At 42.5% G+C, this 25,175-nt stretch overlaps 1 protein-coding gene across 1 annotated transcript in view; it reads left to right on the top strand.

The window, feature by feature from the left end:
- The window catches only part of ICE1 (interactor of little elongation complex ELL subunit 1), a 45,195-nt gene extending 31,214 nt beyond the window's left edge, over positions 1–13,981 (top strand). The window contains exons 16-20 of the mRNA XM_059818668.1: positions 6,236–6,396; positions 9,430–9,620; positions 11,066–11,172; positions 11,925–12,023; positions 13,126–13,981. Of these exons, the coding sequence (XP_059674651.1) occupies positions 6,236–6,396; positions 9,430–9,620; positions 11,066–11,172; positions 11,925–12,023; positions 13,126–13,307 (740 nt within the window). The 3' untranslated portion in view covers positions 13,308–13,981. The remainder of the gene's footprint in view (positions 1–6,235; positions 6,397–9,429; positions 9,621–11,065; positions 11,173–11,924; positions 12,024–13,125) is intronic.
- The last annotated feature ends 11,194 nt before the right edge of the window (positions 13,982–25,175 follow it).

Genomic DNA, 25,175 nt, shown 5'->3' with positions numbered 1-25,175 from the left:
AGTCGTTATCTTCCATGTAACATCCACATCTTTTTTCTTTTTTGTTATTTTTATCTTATTAAGGATTGTGATTTTATTTTGTTCTTAATTATCTTCTTTTTTTTGTTGGGTTGGGATATTTTTGTTTAGGGTTTTTTGCTTGGGTTCTTTTTGGAATTCCTGTTTTCTTACCTGTTTTTCTGTCCTTCATGCAATCCATCATAACTCGCCTTTCACTTTTTTCATGTTAATAGTTTTAATACTGCACCATGTTGGAAACTATTACTTACCAAATATCTTTTCTTAGTCTAAATTAACAATTAAGCCTTTTTTTTGCAGTACCTTGGTACTTTGTCTTTTTGTGGGCTCTTGCAAATATCAAACATTCCCCTTTTTTTCCTTTCTTTTTCTGGGTAAGACCCAAACTTCAGTAGCTAAATGCAGATTTTTGTTGAATGATTTTCTATTCTATACTTTGAATTGCATAAATTCCTATTGCGGTTCTTCTGTGGTTTTATTGTTATCTTCTGAGTGTGAACAGCTGTAAACACATCTTAAGGGTTGTTTGTTTTTTTAATTTGTTTATTTTGATTTGATTACAATGCATTCATTTTAGGGTTTTTTCTTTCATGTGGTTTCACATATTAATTCCCATCAGAATTATGGCAACAGAAGTGTGAGCTATGTGCCAGCTACACAATTGCCAAATTGACTGTAAACAGTCAGTACTACCTCATTAAACTTGACTCATCTGTTCTCTTGACTTCTTGTCCATCCTTTTTTGTTCTGTTCTTTCAGGTATTCTGCCTTAAATGACTATAAATTAGATGTTAACTTTCTTTGGTTGTTTTTCCTTTAATGCCTCCTCTGTTCTCCTCCTTTTTTCTTTTTTTCATTTCTTCTTTTGATGCCCTTTAACTCTTACTGATCACTGAATGAGTCTTTTAAGTGTTCCAAATTCATGGGCAGGCAATTCAAGTTGTAGCATGTAGATAATTCTAGTTTAGCAACAGTCCTTGTTCTGGAAAAAAAAAGTTTATTCTTCTGTGATGAGGGGCTTCAAAGTAGAGAAGGTCCATCCAAGACACTGGATGGAACTGTAAAATCTTTATACTCAGTGAACCCATTAAAGCCTCTTGATTTGATGTATTTTCGTATGCTCTCTAGTTCTTAGAATCATAGAATCATTTAGCTTGAAAAAGACCCTTAATATCATCAAGTCCAACCATAAACCTAACACTGCCAAGTCCACCACTAAACCATGTCCCTAAGTGCCACATCTACTCAACTTTTAAATACCTCCATGGTGCCTCCACCACCTCCCTGGGTAGCCTTTTCCAATGCTTGATAACCCTTTCGGTGAAGAAATTTTTCCTAACATCCAATCTAAACCTCCCCTGGTGCAACTTGAGGCCATTTCCTCTTGTCCTGTCACTAGTCACTTGGGAGAAGAGACCAGCACCCACCTCACCACAACCCCCTTTCCGGTAGTTGTAGAGAGCAATAAGGTCTCCCCTCAGCCTCCTCTTCTCCAGGCTGAACAACCCCAGCTCCCTCAGCCGCTCCTCATCAGACTTGTGCTCCAGACCCCTCACCAGCTCCGTCGCCCTTCTCTGGACATGCTCCAGCACCTCGATGTCCTTCTTGGAGTGAGGGGCCCAAAACTGAACACAGCATTCGAGGTGCGGCCTCACCAGTGCCGAGTACAGGGGCACGATCACCTCCCTGCTCCTGCTGCCCACACCATTTCTGATACAGGCCAGGATGCCATTGGCCTTCTTGGCCACCTGGGCACACTGCTGGCTCATATTCAGCTGGCTGTCAGCCAGCACCCCCAGGTCCTTTTCCGCCAGGCAGCTTTCCAGCCACTCGTCCCCAAGCCTGTAGCGTTGCATGGGGTTGTTGTGACCCAAGTGCAGGACCCGGCACTTGGCCTTGTTGAACCTCACACAATTGCCCTCGGCCCATCCATCCAGCCTGTCCGGATCCCTCTGCAGAGCCTTCCTACCCTCCAGCAGATCAACACTCCCGCCCAACTTGGTGTCATCTGCAAACTTACTGAGGGAGCACTCGATCCCCTCATCCAGATCATCGATAAAGATATTAAACAGAATTGGCCCCAGTACCAAGCCCTGGGGGACTCCGCTTGTGACCGGCCGCCAACTGGATTTAACTCCGTTCACCACAACCCTTTGGGCCTGACCATCCAGCCAGTTTTTTACCCCACGAAGAGTACGCTCATCCAAGCCATGAGCAGTCAGTTTCTCCAGGAGAATGCTGTGGGAAATGGTGTCAAAGGCTTTGCTAAAGTCCAGGTAGACAACATCCACAGCCTTTCCCTCATCCACTAAGCGGGTCACCTTGTCACAGAAGGAGATCAGATTAGTCAGGCAGGACCTGCCTTTCATAAACCCATGCTGACTGGGCCTCATCGCCTGGTATGTGCTGGCGATGGCACTCAAGATGATCTGCTCCATAACCTTCCCTGGCTCTTTCCAGCCCTTCTCGTAGATGGGCATCACATTTGCTAACCTCCAGTCCACTGGGACCTCCCCAGTTAGCCAGGATTGCTGGTAGATGATGGATAGTGACTTGGTGAGCACTTCCACCAGCTTCCACAGTATCCTTGGGTGGATCCTGTCCGGTCCCATGGACTTGTGGGTGTCTTAAGTGGTGCAACAGGTCGCTAACCATTTGCCCTTGGACTGTGGGGGCTTCATTCTGCTCCCTGTCTCTGTCTTCCAGCTCAGGGGGCTGGGTACCCAGAGAACAACTTATCTTACTATTAAAGACTGAGGCAAGGGCGGCATTAAGTACCTCAGCCTTTTCCTCATCCTTTGTCACTACGTTTCCCCCCACATCCAGTAAAGGATGAAGATTCTCCTCAGCCCTCCTTTTGTTGCTAATGTATTTATAGAAACATTTTTTATCGTCTTTTGCAGCAGTCGCCAGATTAAGTTCTGGTTGGGCTTTGGCCCTTCTAATTTTCTCCCTGCATAACCTCACGACATCCTTGTAGTCGTCCTGAGCTGCCTGCCCCTTCTTCTAAAGGTCATAAACTCTCTTTTTTTTCCCTGAGTTCCAGCCAAAGCTCTCTGTTCAGCCAGGCCGGTCTTCTTCCCCCCCAGCTCGTCTTTTGGCACATGGGGACAGCCTGCTCCTGCGCCTTTAAGACTTCCGTCTTGAAGAATGTCCAGCCTTCCTGGACTCCTTTGCCCTTCAGGACTGCCTCCCAAGGGACTCTGTCAACCAGGCTCCTAAACAGGCCAAAGTCAGCCCTCCGGAAGTCCAAGGTAGCAGTTCTGCTCACCCCTCTCCTTCTCCAAGAATCGAAAGCTCATATCATTTTGTGATCGCTATGCCCAAGACAGCCTCCAACCATCGCATCACCCACAAGTCCTTCTCTGTTCACAAACAACAGGTCCAGCGGGGCGCCTTCCCTAGTTGTCTCACTCACCAGCTGTGTCAGGAAATTCTCTTCCACACACTCCAGGAACCTCCTAGACTGTTCCTTCTCTGCTGTATTGTATTTCCAGCAGACATCTGGTAAGTTGAAGTACCCCACAAGAACAAGGGCTAGCGATCATGAGACTTCCTCCAGCTGCTTACAGAATATTTTGTCTGCCTCTTCATCCTGGTAGGGTGATCTATAACAGACTCCCACCGTGATGTCTGCCTTGTTGGCCATCCCCCTGATGCTCACCCACAGACATTCAACCCTATCGTCACCATCATTAACCTTTAGACAGTCAAAACACTCCATAACATACAGGGCTACCCCACTGCCTCACCTTTCTTGCCTATCCCTTCTGAAAAGTTTATAGCCATCCACTGCAGCACTCCAGTTGTGCGAGTCATCCCACCATGTTTCCATGATTACAATTATATCATAGTTTCCCAGCTGCAGAATGTCTTCCAGCTCCTTGTGTTAGTTGCCCCTGCTGCGTGCATTGGTGTAGATGCACTTAGTTGGGCTATTGATCCTGCCACCTTTTTGTGGAGAGAAACCCTAATTCCTGTGTGACTATTCTTAGGCGCTTCCGTGGTTTCTAACACTATCAGTAACCCTCGCATGGCTTTCCATCCCCTACCTCCACTGAGACGGCTGACCGAAGGACCTCACTGGCCCACCGCCCCTAAAACATTGGCGTGCTGCCCCCAGGCTTATCTCTAGCGAGCCTGGTTTTATCCCTTTCGCCCTTCAAATCTAGTTTAAAGCTCTTTCAGTGAGCCCTGCTAACTCCTGTGCAAAGATCCTTTTCCCCCTTTGAGACAGCTGTACCCTGTCTGTCGCCAGCAGGCCTGGTGTCACGTAAACCGACCCATGATCAAAAAACCCAAAATTCTGCCAGTGACACCGGGCTGGGAGCCAGGTATTGATCTGCTGGCTCTTTCTGTTTCTTCCCTCATTCCCTGCAACTGGAAGGATAGACGAGAACACTACTTGTGCTCCTGATCCCTTAACCAGTCATCCTAAGGCCCTGATCTTTCTTAAGATCTTTCTAAAACTGTAGAAGTTATGCTGGAGTGAAGAGGGAAGACACATTTAGGTTTTCAGTTTTCATTGGGTTTTGCAGCTTTTTATAGTGACAGTAGTGTTTCAGGCATATGTATTGCAGTATTGCATTTCGTGCATGAAAGTGACGTCTACTTCTTGCTTATTCCAATGTACTTTTTATTGCTTGCAGTCTACACACTCATGTTTTATCTTAATATTTTGTCTTGAAGATCTCTGCTTTGGTGTTCAGAAGGGTCTATTAGCTTCCCTTTGATAGCCTGGAACTCTGTCCTCTCTTACTCATCTAGTTTTCACAGATTTCACAGAATGACAGGGGTTGGAAGGGACCTCTGGAGATCCTCTAGTCCAACCCACCCGCCAGGGCAGGTTCACCTAGAGCAGGTTGCACAGGAATGCGTCCAGGCGAGTTTTGAATATCTGCAGAGAAGGAGACCCCACAACCTCTCTGGGCAGCTTGTTCCAGTGCTCTGCCACCCTCAAAGTAAAGAAGTTCCTCCTCATGTTTAGATGGAACTTCCTATGACCAAGTTTGTGCCCGTTACCTCTTGTCCTGTCACTGGGCACCACTGAAAAAAGACTGGCTCCGTCCTCCTGGCACCCACCCCTGAAGTATTGATAAGCATTAGTGAGATCCCTCCTCAGTCTTCTCTTCTCCAGACTAAAAAGCCCCAAGTCCCTCAGCCTTTCCTCATAACAAAGATGTTCCAGTCCCCTAATCATCTTTGTACCCTCTCCGGCAGTTTCCTGTCCTTCTTGAACCGGGGAGCCCAGAACTGGACACAGTACTCCAGACACGGCCTCACCAGGGCAGAGTTGAGGGGGAGGATAACCTCCCTCGCCCTGCCTGCCACACTCTTCTTGATGCACCCCAGGATGCCATTGGCCTTCTTGGCCCCAAGGGCACATTGCTATATATATATTTGTCAGATACTTGCTCTGAATTAATTTAATGAGGTTTCTTCCATTATATCAGTAGCACACATATTTGTCTATGGAAGTACAAATTTTGACGTGCATCATTCATATATGCTCACTTACAACTTGTAGAATTTCCCTGACAGAGTCTGGAAAATGGCTGAGCAATATCAGATTTCATATTTGAATTGTATGAAAGTTCTTTGCAAAGGTTTTTTTTTTTCCATGTGGATTTCATAGGTGCATGGGTGCAAGGTGTTAGCAAGTACTGGGGATTTGTACTGAAGACCTGATTTTCACGGTATTACGCATCTCAGCATTATTTTTTTCGTTTGGACTAGCTCTAGTTTGATCCAGTGTATTAGGTAGGCTTCTGGACTGCATCTTCCAGTTTAATTTCATCCTAAAAGAATCCAGTTGCAATGCTCCAAGACCTCTCTCCTTAGTGAAATACAGTGTAGTAAGAAGGATGAAGGGAGACTAACCTCAAAATGCAAAAGGAAAGGTCCTTTTGCGCTGTCGTTACACAGCGAAGTCCAGTGAAGCCTTTTTTTTTTTTCCCTTAAAAAAAAGAGTGAAATTACAATGGGGGAGGTGGCTTGGGGCAGTGTTTTTTTTTTTCTTGGGTGCTTTTTTTTAGTCAGTCTCAGGACTGAGGTGTGCTAGTATGACTCCCCTTCCCTGGGCTGCAGTTGTTAGGTGACTTCTATGCTTTCTTTCCTAGTTATCTTGCTGAAGAGTGTACTAGCTTTTAATGCCTGAGTATTATTTTTTTGTTTTTAGATGTTAAAAACTTACTTTATTCTCTCTTTTTTTCCTTAGACTTTCCAGACTCAGAAAAATTGATTTTATTTATCACGAATGTATGGTCTGACATATTTGTCTTCCAAGGTGCAATTAACAAAGCTATGCAAGTAGTTGTCAGGCAGAGTGCAAGCAATGAGATGGTGGCCTGTTTGAGTGCTTATCTCAACTGGGAACAGGTAACGTCTACGTTCATTGTCCGTATTAGGTTTTGTCTGCATTGGTGGCTTTGCTGGCTGAATCAAATCAAGCCGCTTACTTCTGATGGAGGGTGGGAAGATACCCTGTGAATCTCCCATGGAGTCTGTACAATTGCACATCTAATGGTGCTTCAAGACTTTTTCCTTTGTCTAGACCCTACTAGAACACAACACTTTTCTTGTTTTCCCTATTAAATACTAATCCCTCTATTAAACATTAAAAGTAAACATGGTTTTTAAACTTCGACTGGAGTATTCTTGGACTAGGGAATTCTGTCCCTCTGTGGAACTGTGACTTCGATGTTCTTCGAGGTGTTTTGTTTTGTTTTGCTTGAGATTTTTAGTATGTGTTGGGCTTGTCTGTCTTTTATAGTTCTCTGTGTAACAGGTAATTATCACAGTTAATTTCAAGATGAGCCTCTGTCTTTTTACTCATGATCTTTCTGTGAGGTAGACTGTAAATACCCATTTATCTCCAAAAAAACACCAGCCGATTAATTTCATAAGCAGTTGGCACGATCAGTACAAAACTGCAGTGATGGCAGAAGAAGGATGACCAATGTTAAGGACTTCAGGACTTCTGAGATTTGACTTCAAGTCTTTGAGCCCTTGGGCAAGTCATTTAATTTCTGTCAGTTTTCAGCAGGCACATATTACCATCCTGAAAGGGATGTTGCAAAGATGAAAAATTGGGACACACTTGATACCCGTAGGAGCAAATTTATATCATCCAGATGAAAAGCCGTACTTTGCTTATGGAGAAGGAGTTTGTGTACCAGGCTTGTGTGTCTGCTTTAAAGGCTAAGGCCCCGGTAGTTTTGAAAACCCTGCATTGATGCCAGGCTTGCTTGGTGGAAGTGCTATAGTTCTGTAAATACCAAGTGAACAAAATCATCTTGATTTGTAGCTCACCTATTTCCTATCCCAACATGCTGCTCCACAACTGCCTTGGGGGCTGCAGCTGGGCTTAGTGCTCTCAGCGTAACCTTTAGGTGTTGTACCCACTAGAAAAAGCATGATTTTTAGATCTGAAACCAGTCCTGAATTTAATATGGTACCACTGGAATTACAGCCCCTATAACCCTCCCGATTTAGTGCAGGTTTACAGTGGAGTGAGTTAAGAGGGCATGGATTTGTATCTGTTTCTTTTTTTGATTAAATTGCAGTTGTGATGGCGCATTAAGCGCCGATATTCAGAGTTATGCTGTGCTGCAATCCCTGTTTAGCAAAGAATTTGTATTCTCCATTCTGTTAGGTTACAGCTTTCAATCTCATGCCGATAGAGATGCACATAAGTATGTCTCAGTAAACGTTCCTGGAAATATTAATTCTGTGCACTCACACTACCTGCTTTCTGTATGGATCTCTATGAAATGTGAGAGCTGCTGCAGCTGGGGAGAAGGACCTCAGGAATTTCTATATTGACAATAGCAGATGGCATCATCCTACCTGTAAGATGTTTTTTACTTAGGTGGAAATACAGGGACAAATTTCAAGTGGATTGTGGTCGACAGTCTGTTATAATTTTAGGAGAAGATTATTCCACTTATGAAAGTAAAGCTCATGTAGAATGGGTATTTAGTTCTTGGTCAAAGTATGCCATTTCAGTGACTTGCACCACTGCAGAACTTGCCAGTTACAGAATCACTAAGGTTGGAAAAGACCTGTAAGATCATCAAGTCCAACCATCACCCCAACCCCACCATGCCCACTAAACCATGTCCCGCAGTGCCACGTCCACATGTTCCTTGAACACCTCCAGGGATGGTGACTCCACCACCTCCCTGGGCAGCCTGATCCAGTGTCTCACTGCTCTCTTCGGAAAGACATTTTTCCTAATATCCAGCCTAAAACCTTCCCGGCTGCAACTTGAGGCCATTTCCTCTCATCCTGTCACTTGTCACTTGGGAGAAGAGACCAACACCCACCTCACCACAACCCCCTTTCACGTAGTTGTAGAGAGCGAGAAGGTCTCCCCTCAGCCTCCTCTTCTCCAGGCTAAACAACCCCAGCTCCCTCAGCCGCTCCTCATCAGACTTGTGCTCCAGACCCCTCACCAGCTCCGTCGCCCTTCTCTGGACACGCTCCAGCACCTCAATGTCCTTCTTGGAGTGAGGGGCCCAAAGCTGAACACAGCATTCGAGGTGCGGCCTCACCAGCGCCGAGTACAGGGGCACGATCCCCTCCCTACTCCTGCTGCCCACACTGTTTCTGATCCAGGCCAGGATGCCGTTGGCCTTCTTGGCCACCTGGGCACACTGCTGGCTCATCTTCAGCCGGCTGTCGACCAACATCCCCAGGTCCTTTTCTGCAGGGCAGCTTTCCAGCCACTCGTCCCCAAGCCTGTAGCGTTGCATGGCGTTGTTGTGACCAAAGCTACGAGTGCTTTTGTACTGAGAAGATACGCTGTGAACCCACTTTGTTCGTGTGATAAGCCTAGATTGTTTTCTTAATACTTCAGATATTCAAAGGATGCTTCTTTTTAAATTTCCTTCCCTGGCCTAGCTATTTAATTAGCCAAATTGTTTCACATGACATGTTTTCAGTTATTACTACCTCAACTATTGAAAGTACTTGCTTGGAAATTAGCCCCTAATGAACAATAAACAGTAACAAATTTCAGCATCAGCAAATCATTTAAAAAAAAAAAATTAGAAAGTGAGCAGGATTAGTCTAATCTTCTTGCATTGGAAAACACTCTTCTGTCCTTAAAGCTTCATTGAGAGTAACAAAAATCGCCAAATGGTAGGAGGAGAGAAGAGAGTGGGTGTAGGGTTTGTGGGTTTTGTTGGGGTTTTTTTCCAAACTCTCCTTTTAGTAAAAGCATCGAGAAAAATACTGAGTACTTGAAGATTTTAGTTTAGGTACTCTTTTTGTTTGTGTTCAGTCAAACCCAAAGTTGAATTTATGGTGTGAGATGCTGTGGACAGTCAGAATCAAATATAGGTAAAGAGTTTGGTTCTGGGCTGGTAACTTTTCATGCATTAAGATAATCACCTTCTAAAATTCCAGAGTTCCTCTTTAGATGCTGGCGTTATGGTCTCAAACCTGCTTTTAGAAATGCAGTCATGTCCAAAAGTAGAATTTCAACTGAGTGAGCAATATGGAGAAGATCTGAGTGAAGATGCCTGGCAGTACATATTTGCTGTTGACCTGCTCTGCTCTCACCTGAAGTGGGACTGGACACATGACAATGTTATAAGGTACTGTGGCAAGCAGTTCTTTCCAATGTTTTCCTGTGTTGGGTTTTTGTGGTTTGTTTTGGTGTTGGGGTTTTTTTTTTCCGACTTTGAGATGTTAGGGCTTAGCTTTTAATATAATAAAACATTGCATAGATGCTTAGAAATGAGGGCGTTTTTTACCTGATGAGACCTAGGCTGCTGTGTTTGTGTGCCTTATTTTAAGATAGAATGAGACATCAATGAGGAAATGTAGGATTTTATGGTACCGGTCCAAGAAATTAACCCTGTTTGGACCACTCTAATAAAGAATTGCTTTTAAAATAGCTACATGTGGACAATTGTGAAAGAATTTGAGTTGGGTTGTTCGTCAACAAAGCAAAATGATTGTCTTCCTCTGAACACAATTGTTGGATTCCCCTCTCCCCCATCACGAGAAAATAAGGGTGGAAATTTTGTTGTGTAAATAGCACTCCTTCGGTGCTGGAAGGGGAATGTAACCATACTCATTTGTGTACTATCCCGATTTCAGTCTGATTTTAATTCTAAAATCATTATAATACTTAGATGCAATGTCTTAAATTTTCTGTGAACCCTATAATCCAGTGCACGGACTGTTACCGGACTTAGCTTGGTTTGAAAGACTTCATTTTGATACCTACACTGATCTTTGATACCTACGCTGATCTGACAGCCCCTATTTTCTATGTAGAGGTTACATAACCTAGTAGAATCTCCAAAAATATGGCATTTGTTTATCTATGACATAACATAATCATTGAGTATAAAGTAAATGTATAAATCATCATCAAGTCTTTTATACAAATTCCATGCTTTCAGATAGTAAAGAAGTTACTTTTAGTGAAATACTTTTAAAATGAGTACCAATTAGCTTTGGTGAAAAGTATCTCATTTTAACTAAAGCCATACAGAGTTGATTGTCTGTGGAGTTGTGCTGATAATAGGTAACTAGGTCTATTAGCGTCATTTTAAGGATGAAAAAAGTCTTATCTCAGGTTCTTTCCAGTTCAAAAACAAGCATCAGATCCTACTTGTAACATGCAAACTGAATTTTCAGTCATTTAAGAAGCTTGCATAACATCTCAGCATGACGTTTGAAAGTAACGTGATTTCATACACGTCTATGAAGTCAGTGAAGTTCTTGACTTTAGGTAGAGATGCAGAATGCTGCAGGGAAATGAATGGAAGATGAACAGGAATACTATTCTGAACAGGAATGATTCTTCCAAAAGTTAGCTTTGATTGTTTGGGTTTAAAACCTTCTTTACATTACTCAGATTTGTGGATGCTTGGAATATTATGAGTTTCCCTAGAAAGTGAATTAAAGATGCAAGTGGAGCGAGGGAAATACATGGTAAACAGAAGAACCATTTGCGTTCATTATTGTATAAATATTGTACCACCCCTTCATGCAGTATCAGATTTTCAAATTCATTTGTCGTTCACAGCAAAGTGCTTTGGCCTTCTATGGATAAATGGGTAAAGAAGAGAAAGGGACATGAAACTGCTCAATCCATTCCTGATAGTGTTATAGCACTGACACTCAGGCTGATCGGTGAGTAATCTAAATTCTTGGTTGAACTTCTGCTTTGTGTAAGTATGTCCTTTGAAAGTGTCAGCCTGCTTGGAAAGTGAATTAAAGTATTTTTGCTTTTTTTTGGATCTTGATTGGGTTTTTTCCCCTACTTTCTTCAAAAATTTTCGCCTTAAAAGCCAAACTTTTACAATCCTATGCAGATATTTTCTGTTTGTCAGCCCGTGGAAAGCATGTACTTAAGTTTTGAGAGATGTTACTCTGATTTCACGACAACGAATACCAACATGTTTGATGTATTTAAAATGAAATAATCTGTAGCTGCGTATGCTTTATAGCAAAGTGTATAAAATAAGGTTTTATATACAACATAGTAGTTCTTCCTGCAATTTTAAGTGAAATTCATTTATTTGGGACCTAGACGGCATTCAAGGTAAATAGATAAACTTTGGGTTTCCATAGATATTTTCAGTATGTAGGCTATATAATATTGTGTGTTAAACAGAAATTGCCGTCTTTGAGAGTTTTACACTTACAAATTGTAAACCTGCGGGAGGTTGGATCAATCTGATGAAAAATGCCTTGGGGTCTTTAGTCACAAGAGGAATAGGACAACTGTTGTTCCCAAGACAATATGGTAACAAGAATGACTAATTTTTGTGATTGAAATTTGCATTTTCTGTTGATACTTTTAACAGACAATCAGTCAGTCTAAAAATTTGGAAGTTGACTGTCTAAACATCAGATAGATAGTAACTTTTTTTTCCTTTCAGGTCGATTGGGCCAAATAGGTTTGAAGGAAGGCTATCTGGCTGCAGTGAAGAATATTAGTTCTGTAATTGGACTGTTTGTACAGCATGCGAAAGAGGAAGGTAATGTTTATTAGAGGAATTTTAGTGTAACATCTGCAATGTGAAGTTTTGCCAGTGTAGACAGAACACACACAAATAAGGGTTGTTGGACACTGGAACAGGCTGCCCAGGGAGGTGGTTGAGTCACCATCCCTGGAGGTATTTAAAAGACGTCTGGATGAGGCGCTTAGGGAGATGGTTTAGTGGTGCACTTACCAAGGTTAGGTCTATGGCTGGACTTGATCTTAAAGGTTTTTTCCAACCTAAATGATTCTATGAAATTGAGACGCGCATGCCAGAACAGCCTGCTTGTGTAGTTTTATGTTAGTGTGTAACAGCACAAACAGTTTCCAGTTTGAGTCCCTTTCTCTTCCAAAGGTAACGAAGCAAGTGCACTACCTTCTGCTTGAGACAGAGGACAACTCTGCGGTAATTTCAGCCACCTTGGAATTACACTGCTTCATATAACAGTGTTATCAGCTTCCTCAGAGAACTTAAAGGGGGATCTTAACTTGAGCAGGAATAGCTAATTTGTTACCTGAGCAGCTCATGCTGAAGCTTGCTACTAGCAAGATTGCGGTATTGGGAGAGGGTTGCAGTGCAGTCCAAATTCCTGACTGAGACACAACAAGGCAATTAGGGCAGCACAAATCTATATTCCTAAGTTATTCTGGATGTTAAATACGTTTTGCAGTGAAGCATTGGTTGATGTTAGAGAGCACTTTTGAACCACTTGTACAGTTTCTCTTCCTTGCAATCTCAGGTTCTTCCAAGTAAGTGCTGTATGTCTGTGTCTGTTTCAGACTCTGTGTAAACCTGACTGTTTTCATAAAAGTTGGATCACCCTTAACTAGAGTAAAATCACTAAACGCTCAAATTTTTATGCCCTTTGAATACTGAAAACCTGCTGAATTCAGAAGACTGGGAAGTGCTAGTATAAAATGAGGTGTTAGGAAATTTGTGTGCAGGTGGTCATCTTGCTGCTTTCTGGCTTTAGGCATCCCAATTGTTGACGTGTTTTAATTCCAATTCTTGAACTAATAGTTTCTTTAGATTCAGGTTTCCCAAAAACATTATTGCATATCAAAGTTTCTATAAGCTGATTTGTGTTAACTTCTTGCAGGTGTTCCCTGGGGTGTGCAGCTGGCAGCCATATATTCACTGTGTGACTTGGGTTCAAGCGATCCAGAAGGTATTATTGAGGCCATCCATGCCTGGCGAGCAACAGCTCTTAACAACATCCCTTTTGCTGTCACAAGTAGCATAGCTGAAATCACTTCTCTGTGTAAAATGGAGCTAAACTAAAACCTAGGGAAGTGGACTGATCTAAAGGAAGAAGTGCCTTATTTTACTAAGCAGTAGTTGGTTCCAGTTAAAAACAATACAAAGTGGTGTGTCCTCTTTTATTTTTTTTTTTTTTTATCAGAATGTCTGATGACACAAAGCAAGCTCAAGTATTTTATTTGGCTTTTGTGTTTGAGGGAAGAGTTTTAAAAAAATAAGTAAAAAGACTTGCTTTTCCTAATAACTGATCGGCGATCTGCAAACCAGTGCACCTCTGACTCCTGAGATATTTCTGGTTTGATGTCAATAAAAATCACTAATAGTTTCCATTATTTTACTTCCATCAATTTGGAGCATGGGCTATTTGACACAACAGAAGATTGAACCTGGCTGAAAACCTGGCTCTGTTATTTTGTACTATATTTATAAAGTAACCGTTCAGATAGCAGAACTTTGCCCAGATTCTGCTTTATTTTGCTTGAGGAGTCTCATGACCTTAATTTAAAATACTTGTGTAAGACTGGTAGGAATTGACTTTTTGTGTAACAATCATGTATAGAGTAACAGAGATGTTAAATCTCTGAACTTGTATATATGGCGTATTCTGATAATGTGGCTCACATTTGATATTGTTCCACTTGGGGAATTTTGTGTATGTAAATAGAAAGTTGGTTCAAAAAAAGTTCACGTTTCTAATGATAGCTTCACTACACTCTGTGTTTTTGTATCTTTCATAATAAAAGAAGCAAACACCATTGTGTTCTTGTTGGTCTTTTTAAGTAACACAGAATGAACTGTTCTTTCCAGCTTGCATAAATACTACTTGAGGGGGGCAGAAGGAAATTACCTTTGAGGTCATTTCACTGAATGAACTGCGGTTCTGGCCACTGAAAGAGGGTATGTTGCATCTCCAGAATTTTCTGGAATGCCTTGGGGGCTGGGGAGGTAGTTTTAAAAAATCCATTGAAAACTTCTATTTTCAACCCCTGCTTATAACCGTAGGAAGCGGTGAGCTTTGCTAATGCAGATTCTCATTGTCGTGGGACCTACACTCTGACAGAGCTTTGATGTGGAATCAGTCTTTTTTCCATTTTATTTTGCTCATAAAAAGGTCAAAAGGCTTTTAGTTTGCTGAAGCCAGCTGTGAACTTGGATAATGAAATCTTTAACTCAGAGTGAATCCAACAACATACGGTTTACACCTAATTCTTTCTCCTACGCATTGTGTCCTTCCAGGCGCATCTATGCTTTCAGGCTTGTCTTCAGTCACTTCAGTATCTTTCAGTTGCAGCAAGCACTTTGCAATTTCTTCTGCTTCTTGTAAACTTTTTTGGCACCTGAGGACCAAGTTGTGTTTCTTGGTCCTCTCAGTGGTTTCGGAGTTGCTGCATGAGCTGTAGGCCCTCAGCTCTTGTTGTCTGATCTTGTGTTCCCTGGAGGTTCTGCTCTGCAGCATGCTGAGTTGCTCATTAAAGAAAGGTCATCCCCTTTCTGCAGTTCTGCTTAATTAAGCGCTGCTGTCTTCAACAGACAGGATGCATGCTGCTTTTGGTATTGCCTTTTCTATCGATGCCTGTAGCATCATACTTTAAATTTAACTTAGACACAAGCTTTAGCTTATTCTGCCTTGCCAGTTTGTTTTTACACCTACTTCAGATTAATGTCTTAAAACCTACAGGCTGGTTTTAGTTTGAATGGAATTTTAGAAGAACCTCCCTTATATCTTATGCCTCTTATTCTAGACTCCCTGATAAAGACAAGAAGTAAAATCAATTCACTAATGTTTCTAAATATTCACTGGAAATGTAAAATTCTGGGTTGGAATAGCTGGTACTGACAGTTCAAAATTTATAGCAAAATCATGTATTTTATAAAATATCAATTGTGTATTTTGTGTATTTGTGTATTGTGCAAATATTTTGTTTCTGTTCAAATTGCTTTACACTCTGTTGCTTATCTACAGAAGCATGTTCTTAGTTCACACACCCATTCTTCAGGTCTGCCACCAGAGTTAGTCGGTCTTTGGGGTGTCTGTAGCTGGCATGTTCTCTATGCTCTGTGTGTGACATAAGGGGTAACACATAAGCTGAACCTTCACTTCTTCTCATTTCCTCGCTGAATTGCAATACTTTGTGTCTGACTCCTTTTGATTGTATTTTGATTTCAAAGGCATCTTTCTGTACCGCTTGTCATAGTCATGTTCCATCATATGACTTTCATTCCAGGCGTATTTGTATTGGCACAGCTTAGAACAATGTGCCTGAGAAATGCCACTGCTCTTCTGTATCAAAGATGAAGCATAGTAGCTTCTGAGTTACAGGGCTTCATGCTAGAAGGATTAAGTCTTCAGCTCTAGGAGGCTGGGTCATTTCATCTGTGCCAGATCATTCTCCCTTGCCCTTGATATCTTTGAAAGCTACTAGCTTAAGAAAGACCAAATGAGAAGTGCCTTACAAGCCATCTGGCCTTCTTACCTGCTTTTTCTGGATTCCAGCACTCTTTGGCTGCAGACCAATGCTTAGCTATTCAGGCCATGCTTCAGCACTGACAATTGGTCCTTCCAGCGACACCTGAGGCAAAACTTTACGAGACTGCTTTCTGCCAGCACCAGCGATGCGAAGGCTTTGGTTGCCTTAGTGTTGATTTTTCTTCGGTGCTGCCATGGCCCTCAGCCATTTCCAGCTTTGTGCTAGTACTGTAGGCTGGGGCGTTCAACTCTGTCTTCATTTCTGCTGCTGGTGCTGCTGGCGTGGTCAGCTCTGGTGCAAAGAGCTGGTGTTGATACGCATTGTGACTTTTGTGCCTCTTCAGAACCTGGCTACCAATGCAGTCTCCCAGCCCTCTGAGAGGTTCTTTCCTCTGAAGTGAAACAGAATCAGAATCGCTAAGGTTGGAAAAGCCCTGTAAGATCATCAAGTCCAACCACCAAACCAACCCCACCATGCCCACTAAACCATGTCCCGCAGTGCCACGTGCACACGTTCCTTGAACACGTTCCTTGAAGTTCCTTGAAACCATGCGGAGCAAAGCATCCGCTGATTTCCGCTGCAGCATCCCGGGCATCGCACTGACCTAAGTGAGTTCAACACATTGACCAACTAGGTCAATGAAAAATGTCTAGTAGTGTCGATAACACCTCCGCACAGCAGGCACTGCTACAGATGTCTATCATGAAGGCTTCCAATAAGGATCTGTAGAAATTAATCTGCCTCAGGTTGAAGGTGTGTGATGTCTGGGACACTGGGCACTTTTGATTGTGAGGTCTATGGGGATTTTACGTAGAGCCTTTGCTTATCTTTCTTGCATTAAAATGAGCACAGAATATCTGGAGTGGAAGAAGGACAAAAGTAAGCAAATGTTGACAATAAAAGTATTGCTAATAAATCTGGTAAAGAAAATGAATGGGAAATTGATCAAATAAAAGAACAACGTGAGAAAAGGATCCTAGGTGTTTCAATGCAAAAACATTCCAACCCAAAAATCTTCACAGCAAACAGAAAATCCTGTTGCCTTTAGAATTTTTATAAAACACTGACATTTGAAGTCTCTGAAATTCACAGGGGAAATATCAACGTTTTCCAAGACCAAAAATCTACAGCTATACTAATTTGGAAACAAAAAACAAAGAAAAACCCACAAAGCCATTCACATGAAAAATCTTCTGTTCTGCTAATGTGGCTGTAAGAATAATTTTTTCGTGTGCCAGAATGTGAGCCTGATTTTAATTCTGTTGTTACTCTCTGCTGTCCAATCAAACTGCATTTGAAGAAGCAAAATCAGAATCATTAATACCTGAAGGTGTTTGCTGCTGTTAAATACTAAGCACTCATATAAAAATAATACTTGCACCTCCCACACACAGCGTCAAATTTACGGTATTTAAAGAGCTGTAAAATGTCGATGTCCATAAATAGGTGAAGAAAGTATAGCGATTTTCACCATATGGAAAACTTTATCTGCATAATTCTCATTAATCAGAAATTGCGTAAGTAAATTTCTCATCCAGATATGTGCTCTGAATACTAAAATCCTGTTTTGTGTAAAATACTTAGTCCATTAAAGCAGGGATTTGCAGACTTCTATCATCATTTGCAGATTTTGCTTTCTTGTGTTCTCATACGAACATTCACCTCGAATCCTGTGTTCAGTTTTGGGCCCCTCACTCCAAGAAGAACATTGAGGTGCTGGAGCGTGTCCAGAGAAGGGCGACGAAGCTGGTGAGGGGTCTGGAGCACAAGTCTGATGAGGAGCGGCTGAGGGAGCTGGGGTTGTTCAGTGTGGAGAAGAGGAGGCTGAGGGGAGACCTCATCGCTCTCTACAATTACCTGAAAGGGGGTTGTGGTGAGGTGGGTGTTGGTCTCTTCTCTCAAGTGACTAGTGACAGGACAAGAGGAAATGGCCTCAAGTTGCGCCAGGGGAGGTTCAGGCTGGATATTAGGAAAAATGTCTTTACTGAGAGAGCGGTGAAGCATTGGAACAGGCTGCCCAGGGAGGTGGTGGAGTCACCATCACTGGAGGCATTCATAAAACGTGTAGACGTGGCACTGCAGGACATGGTTTAGTGGTAGAGAGCGATGAGGTCTCCCCTCAGCCTCCTCTTCTCCAGACTGAACAACCCCAGCTCCCTCAGCCGCTCCTCATCAGACTTGTGCTCCAGACCCCTCACCAGCTTCGTCGCCCTTCTCTGGACACGCTCCAGCACCTCAATGTCCTTCTTGGAGTGAGGGGCCCAAAACTGAACACAGCATTCGAGGTGCGGCCTCACCAGTGCCGAGTACAGGGGCACGATCACCTCCCTACTCCTGCTGCCCACACTGTTTCTGATCCAGGCCAGGATGGTGTTGGCCTTCTTGGCCACCTGGGCACAGGGCTGGCTCATATTCAGCCATCTGTGAGCCAGCACCCCCAGGTCCTTTTCTGCCGGGCAGCTTTCCAGCCACTCTTCAACAAGGCCAAAGCAGTTACAAGTTTTCCAGTTTGTAATGACTAATGAAATTACATGCTCTAGCCTCAGTTTTAACTGATGAAATTGCATGTGTGAATGGAAGCCAATCACAGAACCTGAAGTTTTGTTTTCAAAGGGCTGAAATTAGGTGGTTAAATCCATTCAGAATATCACCACACAGCTTCACATTCTTCTCATCCTACCTAACTTTTCAAGAGAAGTCAGTGACTACTATCAGAAGACTGTCAAAGAGAAAAGGGTTCTTCAGAGACAGGCTTCGTAATGCTGCTGTTATTGCACTGGTAGGCTGAGGTCTCCATCTGAAAAATGCTGACCCTTGTTTAATTGCTCAAGGTTTCATACAGCCATGAAATGTTAATGCTTTTGGGTGTTCCGAGCCCATCTGTGGCACTCAACTTAATGCAACTCGCTTTGTGACATTAGTTTTTGCACTTTTTAAATTTAATTTTTTTAACAACCCTTCTGGAGCTTAATGAAGCAAACAGGTACTTAATGGGAGTTAGAAAGAAAATAAGGGAGATATTTACACAAATGGACTAATTTTGGATTATTTTGATTTTTAGTCTTAGATGGCTCAAATTCCTTGAGCTGCCACATCACCCTGGAGATGTCTAAATGTTTGCTGCTGAAAATGGCCTGGGCTTTCTAAATAAAACCTGCATTTTGTTGGCATGCTTTGGCTTGGACAGAATGAATTCTGACGTGGTTTAAGCATCAAGTAGGAGACAGCTCAGTACTTGGCGCAACCTGTCTCCTTGGGCTTCACGTACAGCCACGACCCTGGCTCCAGAGAGCTGTTGATGGTGGTGGATTCCCTATTGATTGCAGAGGCAGTAATCTGTTTGGTTTGGGTTTGGGTTTTTTAAACCTCAGCATGCCAGGGACAAATGCATAGTGTTCATTTAGGGCTCTTCTGAGCTTCTGTAATTGCTCTCCACTTCAATGGTGGTGTGGCATTAGTGGGCAGCTCCATAACACTGCCAGAATATTGGCCCAACAGCAAATCTCTGTCTGAAGACAAGATCCCTACATATGTTAGTAAAGTTCTGAGTCTCTTTGGACCGCCATATACCCCTTCTTTATAACAAACATGAGCACAAATATGGAGACAGATGCCTCTTAGGCTATCGGCCTATCTGTAGATCTGCCATATTCTTTTCTGATTTGGTAGGTTTTCTCTGCAAGCTGGTAGGATTTCTCACCGGAGGTTTTATGTGATTCACTCGATATTAAAGCCCAAAAGTAAAACAGCATGTAGGCAGCATATAGACAAAGTCCCTGAATTGAAAATGAATGGGAATGACTTAGCCATGAAGGTACAAAGAGGAGCAAGCTCTGCCTCCCTGAGGCTTCTGAAGGTAATGTTATTTTAATAAAACACACACAACTGGTTTTAGGTAAAATTATTTCATTCAACTCAAAACAGTTTCTTGTGGCTGTCCATATATTCAAAACTACTTCAGTTTCAGTTTTGTGTAAAGGTGATAGAAAATAAAGCTTGAAGTTCTTTTACTTTATCAATAACATACTGCAGGTTGTGTTTTATTCTTAATTTCTTTTTCACTTTTAATGTTTTTTCCATACATAAATCACTATCCATTTTCTTATTTGTGGTGCATCACAATGGAGCCATTAACCATATCATTAAAAAGATGTGTTAAAGACTGTATTTGGAATCTGAGCATTGGTTTGTGGCCTGTATAGGCTTACGTTGTACTTACTAATTTCTTGCTCAAAGCACCACTTAACATAGGGGTTTTCACTAGTAACGTTGAAACAAAGCATATGAGAAAGGCGTGTTTCATTCAATGTCCAGTTTCAAATTGGAAACACTGATTAACCTCAACATCTAGATAAGAACAAAGTAATAAAAAATAAATAGCCTGTGATCTTAAAGAAAAAAATCTTTGAACATTTGTAAACAGTTTAATTTCTTTAGGTCTTATGACAGATTTTTTCCTCTATCATATTACGTAGCAGCTAGCATGAGTTAAGCCTAGTTAGCACTGCTGTTAGCATAAGCCTATGAACTTCAATGACTTTTTGTTTTAGAAGAAGTAGATAAAATGTAACCAACCTCTTGTCCCAGACAACAAGAAATGTGTTCAAGAAAATAGACAGCGCAACTGTGCAAACAACCAGTTAGTCATCAAGAGGTGTGAACATGTCCAGAAGTGTTTGGAACAGGCAGATTGTGAATGCCAAAAACAGTCGCAGAAAACAACAGCACAATTTGAGCAGACTAATCACCAACAGAGCATTGCGTACTGAGTCCTAAAACTAAGGACACAGGGGCACGTTGCGGGTAATGCACTATACTTGAAACACTTGTTCAGGGAGGAACTCCACTACTGTGCATCAGGACCCAAGACCACCTCCCCAACCCCCATGGAGAGAGTTGGTAGAGTATTTTGTAAGATGAACTTAAATCTTTCCAGGAAAAGTGAATGTTTTTTTTTTCTTTAGATGTAGAAAGAAACTCTGATTCACCAATTCTCTTCAAACACTGAACAAATTCTGCAGATAAATTGTAAGCATTTTAATATTCAGCAGAATATTCTGCGATTCATGACCTGAAGCTTTTCCTGGGTCATTTTGCACTCTGCAGCAGAAGAGTGTGCTCCTCTGACACGGCCCTTTGAAACAGACCTCCAGCACCGCCCTGATGCCTCAGGTGGTTTAGTGGTGGACTTGGCAGTGTTAGGTTAACAGTTGGACTTGATGATCTTAAAGGTCTTTTCCAACCTAAATGACTCTATGAAAGCTATGCTGGCTTCACGCTGTGCAGCTGCTTGCAGTCACTGGCATTACCAGCCAAGGACCCTGGGCATCCTCCAGCATTTGCCTATGTGAATCTCCCCCATTTCCAGGAACTTCCCCTCATTTCCAGGATCCTCCTCTCTCTTCCAGGATCTTTCTTCCAGCCAGGACCTTCACCTTCTTCTTTGCAAGCCCCCAGCCCCCGGTCTCCCAATCTAAATCTATGTGCAGAAATACAATCTATGATGAGTTTCCTAATAGGTGGTTCTGCCTCTTGTTTCTTTATTAATCAGACGATTCAGAACTTGCCACTTTTGTTTAGTTCAGGTCTCATCAAAATTTACAGCCAGCCTGTACGGGCTGTAGCTAGCAAACAGTGGGCTTGTGCACAGTTCAGATGTTCAGTTTCAGAGATTCACACACAAACACACATCCACAATTTTAACTCCTTCTCACATCCCACAGAAAAGCAATAGGATATTTTTTTTGTGCAAGGATCTATTTCGTCCTGCTTCAGGGACAGTAAGTTTACTAGAGATGCTGTAGCCCCAGCCTGTGTAGCCTCGTAAATACGATTTTTGCCATGACTAATGAAAGGTCACAGATTTTGTACTGGCCTGACAGTGCATGGTCTCAGGACTGTCCTGGCCTGTGCTGGTTTTAGCTTGTCAATTTGTCAAGTGATTACTGTCTCATCTGTTTTAGCTTTAGCTCTGGGAATATCCCATACGGTAAAAGTCTGACACAGCTAGGTAGTCAGCGCATAACAAACAGCCCGTTGTGTTAAATAGGCTGGGAGAGGTCAAACTGCAACTTTCAAACTTTACCTGGAAATGAATGAGAAGGGAGCAGGTTGAGATGAGAAAACATACAAATATAGCCCGTTTCAGGTGGCATAGAAATATATGAGGGGGTTTTCTCAGCTTTTAAGACAAGAATGAAAGTGGTGCATTAAATTGAGCATGTCAAGAATAATTTCTTAATCCAGGTGATAGACAGCCCGACCAGAGGAGAAGCATTACTGGACCTGTTGCTCACCAACACAGAAGAACTAATGAGAGATGTCAAAATTGGTGGCAGCTTGGGCTGCAGTGGTCACGCCATGATGGAATTCACAATCTTGAGGGATATGGGCCAGGTGAAGTGTAGAGTCACAACCCTGAATTTCAGGAGAGCAAACTTTCAGTTGTTTAAGGAATTAGTGGATGGGACCCCCTGGGAAACTTCCTTCAGGGACAAAGGAGCTGAATGGAGCTGATACTTTTTAAGGGCATTTTTCTTAAAACACAAGAGCTCTCGATTCCCACATGTAAGAAATCAGGCAAGGAAGACAGGAGACCAGCCTAGCTGAGTAAGGACCTCCTGGTCAAACGGAAGTGTAAGAAGGAAATGCACAGGCAGTGGAACCAGGGACATGTATCCTGGGGAGAATACAAGGACACTACCTGGATGTGTAGGGATGGGATCAGGAAAGCTAAGGCACAATTGGAGCTGAATTTGGCAAGGGATGCGAAGAATAAGAAGGGCTTTTACAGGTATGTTGACCAGAAAAGGAAGATTAAAGGAAATGTACCCACCCTGGTACATAAGACAGGAGAGCTGGTGACAACCAACAAGGCAAAGGCTGAGGTACTCAACAATTGTTTTGCCTCAGTTTTCAGTGGTAATCCCTCTTCCTACATCTCTCAAGCCCCTGAACTTCAAGGCAGGGACTGGGGGAATGAAGTCTTTCCCATCATAGGAGAAGATCAAGTTCGAGACTACCTAAGGAACCTGAACATAAATAAGTCCATGGGACCTGATGAGATACATCCCATGGTCCTGAGAGAATCGGCTGAGGTAGGTGCCAAGCCAGTCTCCATCGTATTTGAAAAGTTATGGCAGTCAGGTGAAGTCCTCAGTGACTGGAAACAGAGGAACATCACACCCATTATTAAAAAGGGTGAAAAGGAGGACCCTGGGAACTACTGGCCAGTCAGCCTCACTCTATGCCTGGTAAAATCGTGGAGAAGATCCTCCTGGAAGATACATTGAAACATATGGAAGACAGGGAGGTGATTAGAGACAGCCAACATGGCTTCACCAATCATGCATCAGTGGAGAAGGGAAGAACTACAGATGTCATCTATCTTAACTTAAGGAACATGTGGATGTGTCATTGCGGGACATGGCATTGCGGGACATGGTTTAATGGGCATGGTGGTGTTAGTTGATGGTTGGACTTGATGATCTTACAGGTCTTTTCCAACTGTAGTGATTCTGTGATTCTGTGACTTCTGAAAGGCCTTTGATACAGCTCCCCACAATGTTCTTGCCACTAAATTGGAGTGATATGGGTTTGACAGATGGACTATTAGATGGATAAGGAACTGGCTGGATGACCACATGCAGACAGTTATAATCAAAGGCTCAACGTCCAAGTGGAAACCAGTAACGAGTGGCATCCCACAAGGGTCTGTACTGGGACCAATACTATTTAATATCTTCATCAATGACATAAACAGTGGGATTGAGTGCACCCTCAGCAAGTTTGCAGATGACACCAAGCTGAGTGGCGTGATTGATTCACTGGAGGGAAGGGATGCCATCCAGAGGGACTGTGACAGGCATGAGGGGTGGGTCCGTGCAAACCTCATGAAGTTCAACAAGTGCAAGGTCCTGCACCTGGGTATGGGCAATCCCCAACATCAATACAGACTGGAGGATGAATGGATTGAGAGCAGCCGTGTGGAGAAGGACTCAGGGATACTGGTGGGTGACAAACTGGATATGAGCTGGCAATGTGCGCTTGCAGCCCAGAAAACCAATCACATCCTGGGCTGCATAAAAAGAAGTGTGAGCAGCAGTTTGAGGAGGTGATTCTCCCCCTCTACTCCTCTATCCTGAGACCCCACCTGGAGTACTGCATCCAGCTCTGGGGTCCTCACACAAGAAAGACATGGACCTGTTAGTGTAGGTCCAGAGGAGGGCCACAAAAATGATAAGATGGCTGGAACACCTCTCTTATGAAGAAAGGTTGAGAGAGTTGGGGTTGTTCAGCCTGGAGAAGAGAAGGCTCCAGGGAGATCTTATTGCGGTCTTTCATTATATAAAGGGGGCTTATAAGAAAGACGGAGAGATTTTTTACCAGCGCCTGTAGTGACAGGACAAGGGGCAACAGTTTTAAACTGCAAGAGGGTAGATTTAGATTGGATATAAGGAAGAAATTTTTTATGGTGAGGCTGGTAAGACACTGGAACAGATTGTCCAGCGAAGTTGTGGATGCCCCATCACTGGAAGTGTTCAAGGTCAGGTTGGACGGGGCTTTGAGCAGCCTGGTCTAGTGAAGGATGTCCTTGTCCATGGCAGGGGGGTTGGACTAGATGATCTTTAAAGGTCCCTTCCAACCCAAATCATACTATGATTCTATGATTCTCTTCTATGGTTTGAGTATGGGTTAGGGGTTAGGGTTAGAAGGGTTAGGGTTTGGCTGAGGAATAGGGTTAGGGTTAGTGTTAACATTAGGGGAAAACATAAAATCATTGCTTTTGAAACACAGAAAGACAGGTTGTGGTTATTTGATCTCATTGCGAATTGCCCCATTCCCAGGGGGAAAAAAAATAAAATATTAATTCAGAGAGGAAATGACTGATCAGAGTTTGTGATGTCAGTCAAGAAAGGAGCTATATAAGTAATAGCAAATCTATAAACCCCTCTGTAATGAGAGGTCTGAGAAGAGGGGCTAACCTATAATATTCAAATGGAAATGAAACATTTGAAAATTCACTAGAAATGCCACATCACCGAGGCACTTTCCATTTATTTTCTTATCTGGTTTTAATGTTATAGCAAGTTCATAATGTGTAGCTTGAGTTATTTCTTATTTTGTAATTGTCTGCATATAAATGACTCACTGGAATATAAAGCATGAACAGAACGTAGATATTACCTGAACATACACGTTCTTTTCCCTGCTTCAATACATTGCCTAAGTAAATTTTTTAAAGTACATTTATACAAATTCTTGTACGGTGTCTCTTCCTTGATTACCTAGTCCTTTTTAATCAGGTATGTATAGTATGTATGCCCTATCACAGTGCTTAAGCATCAAATAGCTGTTTCTAAATGGATGACAAATATAGATAATATGATTCAGCAGATTAATTTCTTAGAAGCTCTAATAA

Source organism: Gavia stellata, chromosome 6 (assembly GCF_030936135.1).
Source record: "Gavia stellata isolate bGavSte3 chromosome 6, bGavSte3.hap2, whole genome shotgun sequence".
Classification (NCBI taxonomy): domain Eukaryota; kingdom Metazoa; phylum Chordata; class Aves; order Gaviiformes; family Gaviidae; genus Gavia; species Gavia stellata.
Note: the sequence above shows the minus strand (reverse complement) of the source record. Positions and strands in the feature narration are given on the sequence as shown.